Genomic DNA, 20,007 nt, shown 5'->3' on the forward strand with positions numbered 1-20,007 from the left:
AAGAGGCAATGTTGTATGCGTATGCCGATAACGTTCAAAACTAGTAAAACTTTTAGTTTACTTCAAACCTGTGGTCGTGACGTGTCGGCCAGGCGAGTCAGTTGCAGTTGTCGTTTCAATTTCGGTAGACCGGCTGCTAAAGTATTTCGTTACGTCATACTGACTGCTGCTAAGGACTGCGAGCGTTGTAGTGTCGACTGTCGTGAGTTCTAAAACGTAGCAGAAAGTTATTGGTTGAGTTTAGAAAAAAGCCGAAACATTTTTTTAAAGGGCAAGCCGTCCACTTTAAAAACATTTTTTTACAACAAAGGTCAAAAATATAGTTACATCTTAAATTTTAATCTCTATACGATAACGCATCCTAAGTACATTTGGGAATAAAGGTAGTAAATTCTTAAAATCAGCTGTTTACTAATATTTGTTGTCATTCAAATGCAATATTCTTATATCTTGGTTTAATATCTTCACAGATGCAATGCCATAACACCAGAAGTAGCCTACCGCCGATGTTAGCTGATATCGGACGTACATTTCAAATTGTAGGACTTTTTCTTTGTAACGAAACCAATTTACAATCCCAACCAACCTGTTGAATTGCCGATAGGGCTTGTTGCTTTCGATTTTAATGTAATGGAAGGTTGGGTGTAGCTAGTAGTGGCCTGTCCTGTGACATCTGCGAAAACATGGTTAGTGGTAGGCAGCAAATTTAATCAACAGTCGACCGGTCAGCTGTTTAGTTCAGCACAGCCAATGTTGCTCTGGTTGTTTATCGCCGTACACTTCCTATAAGCCTGTGTAGCTTAGTTAGTGAAATGACGGACTCAGTTTGGCTGGAGTTCGAACCTTACTAAAGGTTTTTTTTCTGGGCCAATCATAAATTACATATATCGGTCCTTCATGCAAGGATAAGACATTGTTTCGTATAAGCGTCCTTACCTGAAGTAGCCGCTATACTGGTTATCGCTGGAATAGCTGTTGTGGTCGTTTCTGTTTATGCAAAGGTTAACACTCATTTATAAAAGTAGGATAATTTTAAAGTACAGATAATCTTGCTGGTGTACTGCAGATAGTTTACTTTATGATTGATTCTAAATAAAATTTTGTATTAGGGGTAAATTGTCACACGACAAAGTAGTATGTCGGTTAGCTGGTTAACAAAATGCATCACATTTTATCTCTTTAGACAAATTTGCCAAATGTAAATTTGCCAAAACCTCTAATACGGATTTAATTAAATTTATCCTAGGTTACGTCTTTTACCTTTCAGCGTCTTGTCGATTATATGTTTCATTTGATCAACGATCGTTTGAAGTTCTGCGAAATTATCCAGCTTGATTATTCTTTCAGGGTTGCCAGCAATCACCTTGAAACAAATTAACCTTAAAAAATTGTTATATTTCTTAAATTCACGTCAATGACACTTTGTGCGTCCATGTTGTCAAACGTCACTGCTGGCAAAGGGCTTAAAAACAACGTAATTTGAATAACGTTAACTTCGGAATAAACACAATTTAGAATAAAGCCAAAACAAGAATAAAATATAATAGTTGGAATATGATCCAGTTAGAAAAAAGACCTAAATCCGTCAAATTATAGTCTGAATCGCACAGCAAGATTTATACAACCTTTCACCTAGCCAAAAACTCAATGCCCCCCCTAAATCACCTAATAATTCTAACCCAACTTCGAACCCCAGCAAAACATTGCTCACACACACACCTAGTCCCAAATACCGATTTTTTAAAGGTTTATATATGTGGGTTTTTTTCGATGGGTTTGGGACGTATTCTGATTAGTTTAGGTCTTATTCCGAAGCGATTAGGTCTTATTCCGTCGTATATATTACTTCGTATTTGGATTTAATATGAAGAGAATCTTGATAGTATTGTACAGGGTAGACCACCATAATACACCAAAAGCCATCGCAGACTCACTGAATCTGTCGATCAATGATGCAGGCAGGGCAGGCTAAAAAAACTAGCTTAAGTGAGGTTCGAACTCACTACCTCCGGCCATACCTGGAGCGTCGCTTTACCAAATATGCTACACAGGCTCAGAAGGGAACAAGTCGAGAAAAAAACATACGCCAATGCTTGCTACATATTATGGTGTTATAGATTATTTCGCGTTAGAAAGGCAAGAATAAGTTTAGTTCAAAGTATGGGATATACACTGCCAAAATAACCTCTAGCTCAGTTGTCGGTGCATCCCCGATTCCAACGGCGAACGTGGTGATTCCCCTGGACCGAGCATACTCTGCAGAACTGTTGAGATGTTCGTTTGATCTGGGCGAAGAGTAAACGTTTTACTTCAGTGCAGTGTTGTAAACAGTCTTTCTCGAAATAACCTAAGTCCACGTCAAGTCATTTGGAATAAATAACGTTGGGTCCAGTTCAAGTCATAATTAGAGCAAGTTAATTTCAAGCCAAGTCCTTGCAATACTTTTTACTGAAAAATAACAAAAACAAATATCGCAGCCAAAATGTTTTAAGTGCAAAACTTAAGATAAATAAGTTAATTTTATAATAAAAATTTCCAAATGAAAACACTTTATTTTAACCCCAGTTATTTTTCAAAAGAATTATGTCAAATCAAGTCATTTGTTCAAAAGACTTAAGTCAAGTCAAGTCATTTGTTCAAAAGACTTAAGTCAAGTCAAGTCAATTAAAAATCGTGACCTAAGCGCACTTAAGTTAAGTCATTCACTTACAACACTGCTAAATGTACAGTTTTCAATTAAACATTTAACGTACAAACGGGCCTTTTCTTCAACTAACCTTCCGTCTGTTAAAAGAACCATTACTTTATGGTTTTCCTGGTTATTTACAGCTGCAGAAGACTCGAATTCTTGAACTGTCAAATTGATGGCGTGAGCTGTGTAAGTCGAAAATCCCTGATACTTTATATTGTCAACTGCTTTCTGTGTAAAACGCGATGAAGTTTAATCGGCTTAATACTGCTAAAAACTTGTTTTTTTGTTTTCTTACGTCAAACGATTCTTGCGTCTTGTACTGTCCCAGTTTGATTTCGACTTTGGTGAAATCCTGATCGCTGGCCGATCTGGAATAAATGACAAGGTATGTCTTTAGCGGTTTCAACAGATTTCCAATATTTGATAGTTAAATGTGCCTATTAATTCTATAGAGCGTTTACCTCGTATTTTTTTTTTTTTGCGAGTTTTATTTAAAATTGAAGTCTAAAACAGTTTTGATATAAAGGCCCATTTACACTACAGCTGCACTGAGCTGAGCAAAGCGTAATTTGCTTTTAAATTCTACTGTTTCGATCTTTTCACGCTTTGCTAAACTCAAGCCCAGTGCAGCTATACAAAACCTTTTTGGGCGATTTTTACACCTAACTTAGCGCAGCTCTAGTGAAAACAATTTCACGCTCAGCGCAGCTGTAGTGCAAACGGGCCTTAAAACAAAACATTTGCAGGTAATTTATGGGGATAACCAAAATCAAGTCCAGATCAACTAATAAATAACAAACCACAAAAAATAATGCAAATCGTGTTTACAGACTTTTCCAATTGCCAAAGCGAGTACTGGACGACTCCGAAAGATGTAGAGTTGATATCGAACTTCGAAGTGAGATTTTTCACCCAAGTTTTGACAATTTCGAAGTTCTTTTCGTTAACTGAGCTTGAACCATCAAGGACCATCATCAAGTCCAAATGCCCCACAGCAACATCTAAAACGTCGCAATGAGAATATTGTTAATATCGATGTCGAAAGCTTTCGTGGGGATATGTTCGGTGTTGTAATGACTAAAGTCAAAGATTTGACCTAACTGCACTTTAGTCAATGTTTTCAACTGATTTATGTGATTTAGGCAAAATGACTTAACTTAGATTAAATCCATTAAGTCAAATGACTTTAATTAAGTTTTTTAAACATTGCATTATAAAATTAAGCTATTTATCTCAGTTTTTGCACGCAAATGATTAGATTGATACATGGTGTTTTTTGATAGTTTTAGTTCAGCTATTGCTCATAATCGGACGAGTTTACCACTTCTAATGGTTTATCGTTTTATTTTCACATGAGTTATTTGACTTGCAGTTGACTCTAATAACGCCTTGACTGGGACGTGACTTGGGTGTCTGATGACATGGACTTGGCCTATTTGCAGTAAAACGTTATTTTTCTAAAATCTAAAATAACAAAAATTGAAGCGGCGCACTTAAGAATCTCTGGAGCATGTGGCGGCGCAAATAATTACTGATAGAAAGCGAAACGTTATAGGCCTACCACGAAGAACCAGACGTCGTATGGAGATTATATGAAAGTTAACATTTATCTAAAACATCTTTAAAAAGTGCACGTTATATCTTCACAGATGCATTGCCATAACACCGGAAGTAGCCTACCGCCGATGATAGCTGATATCGGGCGTACATTTCAAATTGTAGGACTTTTTCTTTGTAACGAAACCAATTTACAATCCCAACCAACCTGTTGAATTGACGCTAGGGTTTGTTGCTTTCGATTTTATTGTAGTGGAAGGTTGGGTGTAGCTAGTAGTGGCCTGTCCTGTTACATCTGCGAAAGCATGGTTAGTGGTAGGCAGCAAATTTAATCAACAGTCGACCGGTCAGCTGTTTAGTTGAGCACTGCAACACGCATACACAGAACTGAAACACTTAACTTAGCCCTGAAACACGCATACACATTACACAAGTGTACAAGTGCAAACGCCCTCAGACATCATACTTACCAGCTGTAACGGCACATATATAATAAACCGGGGGTCTTTATAGATATATATGAAGTTGTGCATACAAACAGGATGCAGCGGCCAATGTTGCTCTTGTTGTTTATCGACGTACTTTCCTCTGAGCCTGTGTAGCTTAGTTAGTGAAACGACGGGCTCGGTTTGGCCGGAGTTCGAACCTTACTACTGACTATTTTTTTCTGTGCTTATCATAAATTACATATATCGGTCCTACATACAAGGATACGATATTTTTTTCAAATAAGCGCCCTTACCTGAAGTAGCCGCAATACTGGTTGTCGCTGGAATAGCTGTTGTGGTCGTTTCTGTTTATGCAAAGCTTGATATTCATTTATAGAAGTAGGATAGTTTTAAAGTACAGATAATCTTGCTGGTGTACTGCATATAGTTTACTTTATGATTGATTCTAAATAAAATTTTGTATAAGGGGTAAATTGTCACACGAAAAAGTAGTATTGGTCGGTAGCTGGTTAACAAAATGCATCACATTTATCTCTTTAGACAAATTTGCCAAATGTAAACTTGCCAAAACCTCTAATACGGCTTTAATTAAATTTATCCTAGGTTACGTTTTTTACCTTTCAGCGTCTTGTCGATTATATGTTTCATTTGATCAACGATCGTCTGAAGTTCTGCGAAATTATCCAGCTTGATTATTCTTTCAGGGTTGCCAGCAATCACCTTGAAACAAATTAACCTTAAAAAATTGTTATATTTCTTAAATTCACGTCAATGACACTTTGTGCGTCCATGTTGTCAAACGTCACTGCTGGCAAAGGGCTTAAAAACACCGTAATTTGAATAACGTCAACTTCGGAATAAACACAATTTAGAATAAAGCCAAAACAAGAATAAAATATAATAGTTGGAATATGATCCAGTTAGAAAAAAGACCTAAATCCGTCAAATTATAGTTTGAATCGCACAGCAAGATTTATACAACCTTTCACCTAGCCAAAAACTCAATGCCCCCCCTAACTCACCTAATAATTCTAACCCAACTTCGAACCCCAGCAAAACATTGCTCACACACACACCTAGTCCCAAATACCGATTTTTTAAAGATTTATATGTTTTTTTCGATGAGTTTGGGACGTATTCCGATTACTTTAGGTCTTATTGCGAAGCGATTAGGTCTTATTGCGTCGTAGATATTACGTCGTATTTTGATTTATTATGTCAAGAGTCTCAATAGGTTCACGGCACACCGAATAAGGTCCACCGAACGCCATTACAGACTCACCAAATCTCTCGATCAATGATGCAAGCAAGAAGCAAGGCATGTTGAAAAAACGACTATAGCCTGCTTTGAGTCAGAACACATGACCTCTGGTCATGCCGGGACCTTCGCTTTATTATCTGAGTCACCCATGAGGGAAGCACACCAAGAAACAACCATAGCATCATTGCCTGTTGTATCCTGTTCGTACAAACTAGCCTGCAGTGAGGTTCGAACTCACGACTTTGGCCATGTCGAGACCATCGCTTTGCCAATCCTTGCAACATTTCCCCATACACCAATGCATGCTTCATAATATGGTATTATAGATTATTTCCTTTTAGACAAGCAAGAATATGTTCAGTTCAAAGTAAAGGATGTACACTGCCAAAATAACCTCTAACTCAGTTGTCGGTGCATCCCCGATTCCTACGGCGAATGTGGTGATTCCCCTTGACCGAGCATACTCTGCAGAACTGTTGAGATGTTCGTTTGATCTGGGCGAAGAGTAAATGTTTTACTTCATTGCAGTGTTGTAAAAAAAGATTGTTTTGAAATAACCTAAGTCCACGTCAAGTCATTTAAATAAGATAATTTCTAATCATATCCATGCAATACCCTCTACTAAAAAATAACAAAAAACACATACGGTATCGCAGAAAAAATGTTTTACTTGCAAAACTTAAGATAAAGAGCTCAATTTTAAAATAAAAATTGCTTAATGAAAACACTTTATTTTAACCCAAGTCATTTTTTAAAAGACTTAAGTCAAGTCAAGTAATTTGTCCAAAAGAAGTCTAGTCAAGTCAATTGAAAACCGTGATCTAAGTGCACTTTAGTCAGGTCATTGACTTAGGTCATTACAACACTGCTAAATCGTACAGTTTTTAATCAAACATTTAACGTACACATGGGCTTTTGTTTAAATTACCTTCCGTCGGTGAGAAGAACCATTACTTTATGGTTTTCCGAGTTACTGGCAGTGGCGGAAGACTCGAATTCTTGAACAGTCAAATTGATGGCGTGAGCTGTGTAAGTCGAAAATCCCTGATACTTTATATTGTCAACTGCTTTCTGTGTAAAACGCGATGAAGTTTAATCGGCTTAATACTGCTAAAAACTTGTTTTTTTGTTTTCTTACGTCAAACGATTCTTGCGTCTTGTACTGTCCCAGTTTGATTTCGACTTTGGTGAAATCCTGCTCGCTGGCCGATCTGAAATAAATAACAAAGTATGTCTTTAGCGGTTTTAACAAGTTTCCAATATTTGATAGTTAAATTTGCCTATTAATTCTATAGAGCGTTTACCTCGTAATGTTTTTTATTTGCGAGTTTTATTTAAAAACAGTTTTGATATAAAGGCCTATTTACACTACAGCTGCACTGAGTTGAGCAAAGCGTAATTTGCATTTCAATTCTATTGTTTCGAGCTTTTCACGCTTTGCTAAACTCAAGCCCAGTGCAGCAGCTGCAGCTAGCTTAAAGTTACGCTTTGCTAAACTCAAGCCCAGTGCAGCTATGCAAAAAGTTACGTTTTGGAGCGATTTTTACACCTAGCTCAACTTAGTGTAGCTGTAGTGAAAACAATTTCACGCCCAGCGCAGCTGTAGTGTAAACGGGCCTTAAAACAAAACATTTGCAGGTAATTTATGGGTATAACCAAAATTAAGTCCAGGTCAACTAATAAATAACAAACTACAAAAAATAATGCAAATCGTGTTTACTGACTTTCCCAATTGCCACTGCGAGTACTGGACGACTCCGAAAGATGTCGAGTTGATATCGAACTTCGAAGTGAGATTTTTCACCCAAGTTTTGACAATTTCGAAGTTCTTTTCGTTAACTGAGTTCGAACCATCAAGGACCATCATTAAGTCCAAATGCCCCACAGCAACATCTAAAACGTCGAAAAAAAACAAAGCTTTCGTGGGGATATGTTCGGTGTTGTAATGACTCAAGTCAAAGATTTGACCTAACTGCACTTTGGTCAATGTTTTCAACTGATTTATGTGATTTAGGCAAAATGACTTAACTTAGATTAAATCCATTAAGTCAAATGACTTTAATTAAGTTTTTTAAACATTGCATTATAAAATTAAGCTATTTATCTCAGTTTTGCACGTAAATGACTATATTGATACATGGTGTTTTTTGATAGTTTTAGTTCAGCTATTGCTCATAATCGGACGAGTTTACCACTTCTAATGGTTTATCGTTTTATTTTCACATGAGTTATTTGACTTGCAGTTGACTTGCTCTAATAACGCCTTGACTGGGACGTGACTTGGGTGTCTGATGACATGGACTTGGCCTATTTGCAATAAAACGTTATTTTCTAAAATCTAAAATAACAAAAATTGAAGCGGCGCACTTAAGAATCTCTGGAGCATGTGGCGGCGCAAATAATTACTGATAGAAAGCGAAACGTTATAGGCCTACCACGAAGAACCAGACGTCGCATGGAGATTAAATGAAAGTTAAAATTTATCTAAAACATCTTTAAAAAGTGCACGTTATTGCAACTATTAAAATGCGAAAGTGACAACAATATTAAGCATACACATTTCCCTTAGCAGTAAGGCTCCTAACCCCTTTGTCAAAATGACAGTCGCCGTATAAAAAGGTTTAGTATCATTTATAAAAAGCATAGCAGACTCCAGGATTTGTGTGACTTATGTAGCCTAATATTGCAATCAACACGTTTATCGCACAAGCTACCTTATAGCTCACACAACCAATCTGCTGTTTATTAAAAAAACAGTTTATTTACCTGCTACACTTTTACCAACCCCTCCACATACCATGATGAGTGAAACGAAAATGGCCAACATATTCATCATTAGATCAACTTAACGGTTAAACGCATGCCATCGAAATAAAATACTGCATAAAAACGGATTGTAACTCAAAAGTGCCTTAACCACCTACCGACTTAAACTGGAGACTCGTTATTAGCTTGAACAACAGGCAAATGCCACGGCGTTTATATGCATAGCCTAATAACTGATTCAGTAGTACATTAACTGAACGTTAGTAGACTTATTCAGCTACATCACTGAGGTGTGAAACAAAGCTCTCTAACCTATTTAGAAAACAATTTATAAAGTGTGTGCATCGCCTAAATAAACTAACTTTCACTTAGCTGAAATATATTTCAAATTTACAACTGACATCTTATAATTTATAAACTGCCCTTTTTCAATATTAAATTCATGGTCAAAATAGAAACAACGTATTAATCTATATTCAACTGACAGATGACTATTGAGTCTCACATTTTAAAATTTGCAATGTATAACCACAAAATACGCATACAGTCTTAGTCACTTGGACAGCAATTTCTAGCTACTGTACCACCGTGAAGGATTACTTCCCCAAAGCTGTCAAACACCTTAGCACTTAGGTCAGCGAATTTAAAGCGGTTGCCTTATATTTAAAAGCTCAATACGTGGAAGGCATATTGGCGGAAGCCTTGCATCGAACAATAAGAAATATAAATTAGTTACTATTATATAAGCTGGTCACGAGTTAGCCTATATATGTGGTGTTTTTTGAATATTTGCCTAGAATGCTAATAAGGTTCCGTAACACAGTAAATTTTAAATCTTTGAGCCATACGTTGTGTATTAATCGAAATCAATCTTGAGTTGAAAATGCCCTACTACATTTAACCCCTAACAAACCCCTAACAAACCCCTAATTTATTAAGTTCTACCGTTTGAAGAACCATTAATTACACTAAACTCAATTTACAACAGGGTAGCGCTGGTTTGGACAGATCGTTTTGAACTGGGCTAAATCGACACTCAATGATAAGTTTTGTCATTGTGTAACTTTTCATTATATGAACTTTGTGTAAAGCATGTTGGTGTCAAATAATCTTGTAGGAGTAAACACGAAAAACTGTTGAGAAATGATTAGGAACCACGTTCTAATAATATACCCATCTATAGGTTTATTAGGCGGGTTTAGAAACTTTGCTGTTTGCATAGATAAGTCCAATATTGTTTACGACTAGCTATTGTGATTCGTCTTTCGGAATATGTTATGATTAATTTCAGTACTTCAATTAATTGTGAATGAACACAGAGTCACAGACCATTGTGATCTAACTAGAAACCAAATAGGGTGGACACATTGAAAATAGAATAACAATGAATCTACAATTATAAACATCAAAGTGCTTACGATACATTGAAGTTCACTGACAATAAAGGAAAAAATAAGTGCGCATGGTTAATATCCATATTTGCTTACATAGTTAAAAAAGTTGCTCAGCTAAATTTGATTACAGTTTTCATACCTTTTAATGTCGCTTTCAAGTACCCACATTTAAATTTATTTCATTTATAATCTTAAAGGACTATATAATATGATATCGTTAGATGTCTAAAGTGACTAAACAATGTGTTTATTTCTTTGACTTGACATTAGCATACAGTTGCCCTTTGCATAAAGTTCAACCAATCCTTTTGAGAAAGCTCTTAAATCAGGCGCAACTGTAGAGTGGCTATTCGTCTGTATGACGTCATAAATTGCTTCCCTTTTGAAACCAAGTGACGGCTAACTGATGAGCGCGGTATGTTTGCATAACAGGAAAAGCGCGGGGTTAAGTTTCATCGTGTATTAATAAGGCGTCTACGAGGAATCTAATATTAGGCTCACCACGAAAAACCGCATTCACTCAACAGTCGACCTTATACTGAAACTTTGCGATGAAAGTTCAACTGGGAATATGACAACGAGGAAAATGCGAACAATAATTCTGTAAGGTCAAAATAAACGCATATGCAAAACAAGTGGTCAGGATAACCGTCACCTAACATTGACTGGAAAATTTGACCCGAAGAGTCATGCAGCCCTATCAAGTACGTCAGGAGACTTAGTGGCGTATTCAATCATCAATCAATTATATTTAGTTTACCTGTAAACAACAGAGAATGCAATAAACGTTTATACACACAAAAGCAAAGGCGCCAAAAAACACACTTATCAGCCAATCAATAAGGTATATTTTAGGTTTAGATCAAAACATTAGAACAAACGAAAGATTCAACTTCACTTAATAAATCACAATTAATTTTCACTGAAAACACGTGTAAATGCATTCAACGTTTACGCTAGTGAAACCGAACGGTTGTCTTTTCACGTCCATGCGTCCATGAATTTTAACAAGGTTGATTTTAGAACACGTATACTGCAGTATGCCAACGATTGCACTCACATTGCTCGCCATAAAACGGTCACATAGAGCAGTGCTTCTTTAGTTTTGTTCAACCCTAGCATCTATCTCCAGACTTCGTTCACCCTTGTATTATGATATCATAAAACTATCTCGTCTATATATAACAACACAAAATTACTTAGGTTGTTTCGATTTTTGTTAATATCAACTCAAGCTAAGTTTTTTATACAGTAGAACATTTCCTGTGATCTTTGGAAGACCTGGGTGTCCAGAGGACATCCCTTGTATTTTTGACCCGTTATTACACTATTCGGTGTTTGTGACGTATTTTAAGTAGCTAATAAACGTTGACGTCGCAGATTTGTCTGCGTCAGGAAAACACTGTCTGTCTCACTACGTATATGTGCGACACATTTGCGTCAGTTAAATAACGTTACACCTATAGAGGTTTGATAAGCTTTACGTCCCTAACGCACTTCCCTGGTGCATTTTCACTCGAAATCCTTTAATGTATTCCGTGACCTTTGCAAAGTGCACTGCTATCAACAATACCTTCCTCGACCTAAGTTATTGTACGTAAGGATTTACACCAATCATTGTTTTTCAAACATTTTCAATGACAAACGGCTTACTTTTAAGTAAAGTGTCCAGATATAGTGACAAAAGCGAAAAAGGTTGGGTAACTAAATATCAATTTAGGTTTAGTTCATTTGAAGTAATTTCACGAACCTGTAATTGTCTCGAACGGTCGGCAGTTTATTCGCGCTTATCTCAAATCCGTTTAACAAGTTCCAAAAAAGTTTCTACATATGTCCTGAACCAGCTGACTTAAGTCTTTTAAAGAAATTACTTGTCTTGAAATGAAAGGTTGTCATTAAGAATTGCTTTCATAAAATTGGGATTTTTATATGATGTTTGCACTTCAATTCCTTGCTAAATGTTGCGTTATTGTTGTTTTTTAGTTGAATTACTGCTCATATTTGGAAGAGTTTACCGTTTTGTTAATTTAACGTATAATTTTGTCTGGGACTTGACATGTTTTGTATTTAAAATAGAATTGACTTGTACTCAAGTTATTTCACACATGACTTAACTTGTACTTCAGCTATTTTACGAACGACTTGACTGGGACTTAAGTCGTTTCAAAAAGGCTTGTTTACAACACTGGACGACCGCTAGAAAACCAACGAAGTATGGGTGTCTTATTAAAGGTTACCTTCTGCAAGTAAAAACTAAGCGAAATGTAAGCTAATAAACATTTTGTGAGGATTACCGTTGCTTTCCAAACGCCATTTGCGCCAAAGATATCGCTTCCAGAACGAACTTAACAAACTTTTTGCAATTGTCTTACTTTCTACGTTCTGACACTTTAACTCAAAGACATTGTTTAAATGGTACGAAAATATTTAGCTAACCTTCAAAATAATTTTAATAAAACAACTTATAAAGTTTATTTGTGCCTTAATCTTAAAAAAAAATCGCTTTTTGTGACAGACACTGAAGCAATGAAGCACATTGTTTAGTATTGACAATATATATAATATTTTTTTGTATTTCGGATTTGACTCACACATTCAAAAGCACTGAACAATTGTTGTTTATTGGTTATCAAAAAGTAATATTCCATAACCATTGTAATATGTCGAACAAAACTGCAAGGCTATACATATTTAAGAAACAGTCTTAATTGTTATAAACATTTCTTATTTATATGCTCAGTGATTTTATAGACCGATCTATTTTGTCTCTTGCTTAGCTTAGATAAATATAAAAATAAGTGCTTTTAAAATATAAAAGAAAACCTTAAAACGGAAAAACAAATATAGCATGGAATAGAATAAAGGGATATTCTAAAAGTAGGCTAAATGAAGATATGATTAGATGAAAAGTATTTACAAATAATTTGCGTCATTTTAATGAAGGCGGTGCGTCAGATTCGTACGGAAACAATTAAAAGCAAATAAAAGGAGGGGAAGAAGCTGCAAGCCATAAAAACGAAAGGCGAGTTTACCAGTTCAAAACAGGCAATAATAGTTAAGCAAAATGTTCAAACAAGAAAAAGAACTATATTTAAACAAGCAATATAGGTTGAACTAAAGCGTTCAAAAAGCCTTTTTGCCAGGTTTTTAGACCAAAACTGGTGTTAGCTGTAAGAGTTAGTTACGCCAGTTGCTATTTACCTTTCATTATCGAATAGCAACGTTAGATCTTAAATCATGACTGTAATTATACTATGTTACTATCGGACCGGAACCGATACCACACTAGTATCGGACGAGTGCTGATACAAGCACTTATCCTCGGTATCGGCATCCAACCGATATTACCGGGCATCCCTATAAGTTTAACCATAACTTTTCCACTTAGTCTTATCAAAAGCCAGTTTCTCTCGGTTCGCTATGCTCCTGTGGGCTATTGTCACTTATTGTTTCTGCCACGTTTTTTCTCTGCTTTTGCACAGAAGCGTACAAATCGGTGCTTTCCTGTTTCGTGTTTCGGCTTGCAGTTGGTTTCGACAAGGAATATTTCGACTTGGGTCGCAAAAAGCCAAGTTTTTTTCCGACTGTGGGGTTCCGGAGACAGTAGCAATAGAAGACCGCCACTCCCTGCATGCCGTTCACCACCGCGTGAATGTACGTCATAACTTGTGACGTCATGTCGTCACCGATTCCTAGACGTAAACAAGGTTTGCTTTTGATTTAGCTCACTGAACACTTTTTGAGGAAAGCCCTGCGTTGTTGTGACTTAAGTCATGCAATTGACTTAACTGTATTTAAGTCATTGTTTTGTAAGGAATTGACTTGACTAAAGTCTATGGGGCAAAACTATTTGACCTGTTTTAAGTGAAAACATTTTCAGTATAACCTTGTTCTTCACTTTAATTCGTGAACCTAAAACATTGCTTGATATTTGTTTATTTTTGGTGCTTGCTTTAAGATATGTTGCTTGGAATATAATGGACGTACTAACTTAGTATTTCAACATTTATTACTTACAAGAGTCAATTGTCACAGCATTGAGTTGCACTGGGTCTTGACTTACCGCTCATTAACAAGAATTCATTTTTGCTTGAGTTACAAAAGCCTTTTTAAAACACTTTGTTTAAAAATACTGCCCAAGCGTTTAGATATGAAAGGAGCATTAGTGTAAAAGCGTGAACCGTGGCTGTATCTGAATATACGTCGGGTGCAAACATCAAATTTCAATACTTCGCCTATATTAAGCGCATTTGTGGTAACAAATAAAAAAAATATATATTTATATAGATTTTTTTAAAAGGTAGGTTACCTGTAAAAAATCCAAACACCCAGGTTATCCCGAATACAAGCATAAGAAAGACAAAGGAGGAGACTGCTGTCTTCAAGGCCGTCTCTTCCTCCCTTTCCAAAGACTTCTCGATTTTCCTCTTCGACAAGAATATGGTGACTGCGCTGAACAGAGCAACGCAGAAATTCACAGCCAGAACGATTGCAAGGGGAGTGATCACAACGAGGGAGAAGAGCGTGGTGTTAGGAGCCAACCAACACCTGTCGTACTTGCGGACGCCGGAAGGGCAGTGACTGTATTCCTTGTACATCTCGCTTTCTTGCATGTAGGTACCGGTAGGCAGGCCAGCGGCGAGGGATATACCTACAATAAGTGCTGGAAGGGTCCAGCCTACGACCAGCAGTGGCCAGCTGGACCTTTTGCGAACAGCCCGCTTGCTGAATTTCATCGGGGATTTGACAGCCATTGACGCTCGTACGCCGTCGATCAGAAACCAGCAACCTGGGAGCATTAACAAACCGTTAGCGGCTCCGAAATTGACCGTGTTGAAAAGAATTGAGTCAATGACTCAATTACTTGACTCAAGTGTACTTAAGGTGCTGTTTTCCAATGATTTGTCTTCACTTCAGTTCACTTAAGTTACTGTTTCCAAATAATTTGACGTAACTTAAGTGCACTAAAGTTACTGTTTCCAAATGACTTGATTTGACTTAAGTGCACTTAAGGTATTGTTTCTAAATACCTTGACTTTGGTGACTTAAGAGTGTTTTCAAATAGCTTGACTTGACTTCAGTCGTCTTTAGACTGAAAACTTATCTCATTGAGGCAAATGAGTTGAAATTAAGTGTTTTCATTTAACATTTTATAGATTTCTTATAAAATTAGGATATGCATGGCAAGTTTTGCACGTAAAACTGCTATATGGCTAGTCACTAGGCATCGGATTTCATCGTAATACTTTTTGTTTCCTTTTTTCGAAATATTGGCTGTTGAGTAAAATGCCACGTATCGAACATTCCTCGAACTGAGCTCATTCACGTTAAAGAACGCAAAGAATTTATCAAGTTACCCTTGTCCGTGATTTTAAAATGGCTAGGAACAGGTTCAAAACCAATGAATTTTACTTGTCAAGTCTATTAGATTTTAGTTTGTACACAACTGACCTGTTGCAAGGAGAACGAACAAGATTGTGGCTAAATAAACCATCACTTTAAAATGCTCCTAAAAATGAGCTCGTTTTCGTAATAGAACGCTAATAAATTGTCCAGTTACGCTTCTATCATTACCTGTGGCAAGCAGATAAAACTGTATTGTGGCTGCAAGGAACACGCATCCGACATCATTGTTCAGCGCTACGTCATGGAACAAGTTGGTGACGTGAAGAAGAAGTAGAGCAAGGGATACGTTGAGCTGGATAAGCGTACGGTCGCTGGCGATCTCGCGTTTGTGGATGAGCAGGAGAGCGATGGTGGCGACGAGGAAAGCGACCGAGATCGACTCGCAAACGTAAGAGAGGATCTGTGAAGTTACTGGTATTAAAACGCTGCGATCTTCGGATTCTAAACGTTAAAGTGCCACGTTGGCTGTCATAGCTGATTTACAGAAATTAAAATCGAACTGAGTGGCTTTCACCAAAGGATGCTATCGACGTTTCAGCCGAAACAACTTTTATTAAAGTTGCTTGCATACAATGCAATCGCAACAGTCAATTAGTGTTATTGCAATAAATATATTATTCCATCAGCCACTACACTATATTGAATTAAGGACATGGTTTGATTCTATATTTTAAATCAAAAATAGATCCGATCACGTTACTACTAGCAACGTTTCCGAACTATACATGTTGGGCTGACAACTAAATCCAAAACGCATAACGCAGAGTGTGGGTTAAAGTCACATTTAAGCCGCATTTATTACGGCTGCAAATTTTATAACTGTAGGACTAAATACTTTTACTAGACGTGATCGCTTTTTGCTAGACCTGCTCTTACCTTAACTCCTTGTGACACTTCAGTTGTGGTCGTTGAGAGAAGTATAGAAAACACAGTGAGGTGATCGCATTCGCAACTAACCAGGCTCCCATCCACTCTGGTGCGACACCCAGCGGTCGAAAATTCCAACGATCGATCAACAAAAACACAGGTCAGATTTACTTGACTTTGAAGCCCACGTGCTGAAGATTCTTCAATCTGGTCGCAAACCTCGTTAAGGGATACGTTACTAGTGAAACTTACCGACCCGTTCAGTCTGACGCCTGTAGTGTTGTCATACCCGGAAACTCCGATGAACACAAGGGGTTTAGATTGCTGTGTAGAAGCACTGTTTAAAGTTGAATTTTTAGGAACCAACTCAAACATAACAAGGGAAACACCACTGGTATCGGCTGAATTAAATGAAGCTTTAACGGAGGATTTCGTGAAGGTTTTTAAATCTGTTTTGGCAGTTCCGTCTATTGTTGGAAGAGATTCCGCCACAAACTGAAAGCCTTTTTGGGGGAATTGGACAGGAGACAACGAATTGCCTTTGCTTAGCCGCTTGAGATGCCCTTCTAATGCGTTAATGTTATTTAGAGTGAGTGTATTTATTGAAGCCAAAACCGCTTCCTGGAAAGTTTTCGTCTTGCGTCCTGGAAAAAAAATGATGTAAACCTGATTTGTACATACGTGTCGCATACAATTTCTCATAATTTGTATACATCAGTACTTTTTAGACAAAACAATTTTCAAATAATTCTGAAAGCGTTCTGCCTAGTTTAAAAATAGAACTCTCTCCTTGGAACCCTTTTTTTCATCAAATTTTGTCTGTTAAAAGGGTTGTCTACAAAAATGTCCACAATGTTGAAACTAATAGTTACACATCTATTTTTGTTCAATATTAGAGTGCGTGATTAAAAAGAGTCTTTATACACCCTTTAATTTTGTGTTACATATGCAACTAAACTCTGCTAAATATAGCTTATCTAAATTTGTTTTGTTTCAAACCTGCAATTGTGACGTAATCAAAGGTCGAGCTAGTTGCCTTCATTGTGTGCAAGTTAAACAACTGAATGGCAGTTTCTGTTCTGGCAGCAGCGGAAGCAATACTGCTGGAGCCTGCGAAATTATTATATTCAGGTCGGTGAAAGTTAAAACCGAATAAATCTTTGTATTTCATGAAGTCAGCTCTTTAAGAACCCCTGTGATAGGCACCGACTCTTTCCTTTGTACAGGGCATTTTAGATAACATGTATATTTATTCGACATTTAACCATTTTGATCGCCACCGAAATGTGCTGTCACGGTGGCTAGTTGAACTAGTCGAAAATTTGTAGGCCTATTTCATGTCACCACGTTATTAATATGGGTATTTTAGCCATGATTTACCATCCAATGCCGCAATTTCTATTGTAAAAGATAAATTTATTAAATGCGTATAACATGGGTACATTTATTGAGATTGGTTCTGCGCAGTGTTGTAAATAAGTCAATTTGAAGTCCCAGTCAAGTCTTTTAAAAACAACAAGTCAAGCCCGTTTATATGCACGTTTAAGCCGGATTCGAATCTATTTCGTTAATTCATTCTCTCTCGTTTTGGTGCTGGAATGAATTCTCTCGTTTCTTAATCGGTCAAAATATAGTAGGTTAACAACTGATCGTAATTAAACAACCTGGAAAATTTAGCTTTGAACGTTTTAGGAAATATATTTTTTCAATCTAAGGCGTCATTGATATCGGATTCGATTGTGATAAATTTCTTTGAAAATATCGAGTATCGCCGTCGGATTGCACTGCTAAGTATCGGAAATTCCTACTTCCTAGGTTTAATATTTTACTTGAGACAGCTTGAAACGAAACGTTCAGCAGGGGACTTACCCTGGTTCACCAGTCGTAGAACCTAGCAGTTTTGTACCACGACAAAAGTTGTACAACACAATAAGCAACAAACTAGAGAAAAATACTGACCTTGAAAGATCCGGGTGATTTTTTCCTTGACTTCAACAACGATCTTTGCGAGATCTTTAAAGTTGGTTACCTTAAAAATTCGTTCCGGATTGCCAGCAATCATCTTAAAATAAGTTCAAACATTCAATCTCCATCGGTTTTATTATTCTCCGGCAAACTCCTAATAAATTCAATGTGGCTTTTATCTCAATAGGTTGTAATGACTTAAGTCAATGACTTGATGTAAGTGCACTTAAGTCACTGTTTTCAAATTCCTTGACTTTACTTAAGTCAAAGTCTTTTGGAAAATTACTTAGTTTAAATTAAAGTGTTTCATTAATCATTTTCTTTATAAAAGAGCTATATTGTCTTTTTTGCAGATCAATTTCTTTAACTTGTAAACGACTTGACTTAGAAATGACTCGCTCAAATAATGACTTGACAAGACTTGGCGTGTTATTTGTTTAAAAAGACTTGATTTCGACTTAAAAACACGTTAATTTTCGGTTATTAAACAATAAATTGACCGGGACTAGATAACGAACATTGTATGTTTTCTCATAAACAGACTTTAACAGCCATACCAAAAACAAATAATAAGCAGAAACCAAACCTAACCACGTAGTAAAACTTGAAAAAGTACATGTGCACCTAGGGTAAATTTTCAGTCTAGTTACCAGCTATTACCTCTAAATCGGTTGTCGGTGCATCCCCAACTCCAATGGCGAACGTGGTGATTCCCCTTGACCGAGCATACTCTGCAGAACTGTTGAGATGTTCGTTTGATCTGGACGAAGAGTGAACGTTTTACTTCATTGCAGTGTTGTAAAAAAAGATTGTTTTGAAATAACCTAAGTCCACGTCAAGTCATTTAAGTAAGATAATTTCTAATCATATCCCTGCAATACCCTCTACTAAAAAATAACAAAAAACACATACGGTATCGCAGAAAAAATGTTTTACTTGCAAAACTTAAGATAAAGAGCTCAATTTTAAAATAAAAATTGCTTAATGAAAACACTTTATTTTAACCCAAGTCATTTTTTAAAAGACTTAAGTCAAGTCAAGTAATTTGTCCAAAAGAAGTCTAGTCAAGTCAATTGAAAACCGTGATCTAAGTGCACTTTAGTCAGGTCATTGACTTAGGTCATTACAACACTGCTAAATCGTACAGTTTTTAATCAAACATTTAACGTACACATGGGCTTTTGTTTAAATTACCTTCCGTCGGTGAGAAGAACCATTACTTTATGGTTTTCCGAGTTACTGGCAGTGGCGGAAGACTCGAATTCTTGAACAGTCAAATTGATGGCGTGAGCTGTGTCAGTCGATAATCCCTGATACTTGATGTTGTCAACTGCTCTCTGTGTAAAACGCGATGAAGGTCAATCGCTCTTAAAGCTAAATAAAATTGCGTTTTCTTACGTCAAACGATTCTTGCGTCTTGTACTGTCCCAGCTTGATTTCGACTTTGGTGAAATCCTGCTCGCTGGCCGATCTGAAATAAATAACAAAGTATGTCTTTAGCGGTTTTAACAAGTTTCCAATATTTGATAGTTAAATTTGCCTATTAATTCTATAGATCGTTTACCTCGTAATGTTTTTTATTTGCGAGTTTTATTTAAAAACAGTTTTGATATAAAGGCCTATTTACACTACAGCTGCACTGAGTTGAGC

At 36.7% G+C, this 20,007-nt stretch overlaps 2 protein-coding genes across 2 annotated transcripts; both read right to left on the reverse strand.

The window, feature by feature from the left end:
* Positions 1 to 569: 569 nt before the first annotated feature.
* Positions 570 to 8,759, reverse strand: LOC146141051 (matrilin-1-like). The gene is made up of 15 exons (XM_083392797.1): positions 8,726 to 8,759; positions 7,684 to 7,852; positions 7,098 to 7,170; positions 6,888 to 7,030; positions 6,354 to 6,453; positions 5,316 to 5,418; positions 4,992 to 5,042; positions 4,458 to 4,544; positions 3,525 to 3,693; positions 2,988 to 3,060; positions 2,778 to 2,920; positions 2,186 to 2,285; positions 1,261 to 1,363; positions 937 to 987; positions 570 to 673 (listed from the first exon to the last, which is right to left on the reverse strand). The coding sequence occupies exons 1-15, from the start codon at positions 8,757 to 8,759 to the stop codon at positions 570 to 572; spliced, it is 1,503 nt and encodes a 500-aa protein (XP_083248923.1).
* A 4,023-nt stretch (positions 8,760 to 12,782) lies between these two features.
* On the reverse strand, positions 12,783 to 18,461 carry LOC146141052 (adhesion G-protein coupled receptor G6-like). Its single transcript, XM_083392798.1, has 6 exons — positions 18,352 to 18,461; positions 17,392 to 17,502; positions 16,402 to 17,036; positions 15,694 to 15,925; positions 14,429 to 14,908; positions 12,783 to 13,811 (listed from the first exon to the last, which is right to left on the reverse strand). Exons 1-6 carry the CDS (start codon positions 18,452 to 18,454, stop codon positions 13,513 to 13,515), a joined length of 1,860 nt encoding a protein of 619 aa, XP_083248924.1. The 5' UTR covers positions 18,455 to 18,461; the 3' UTR covers positions 12,783 to 13,512.
* Positions 18,462 to 20,007: the final 1,546 nt, after the last annotated feature.

This window comes from Ascidiella aspersa, chromosome 6, assembly GCF_963924565.1.
Source record: "Ascidiella aspersa chromosome 6, kaAscAspe10.2, whole genome shotgun sequence".
Lineage (NCBI taxonomy): Eukaryota > Metazoa > Chordata > Ascidiacea > Phlebobranchia > Ascidiidae > Ascidiella > Ascidiella aspersa.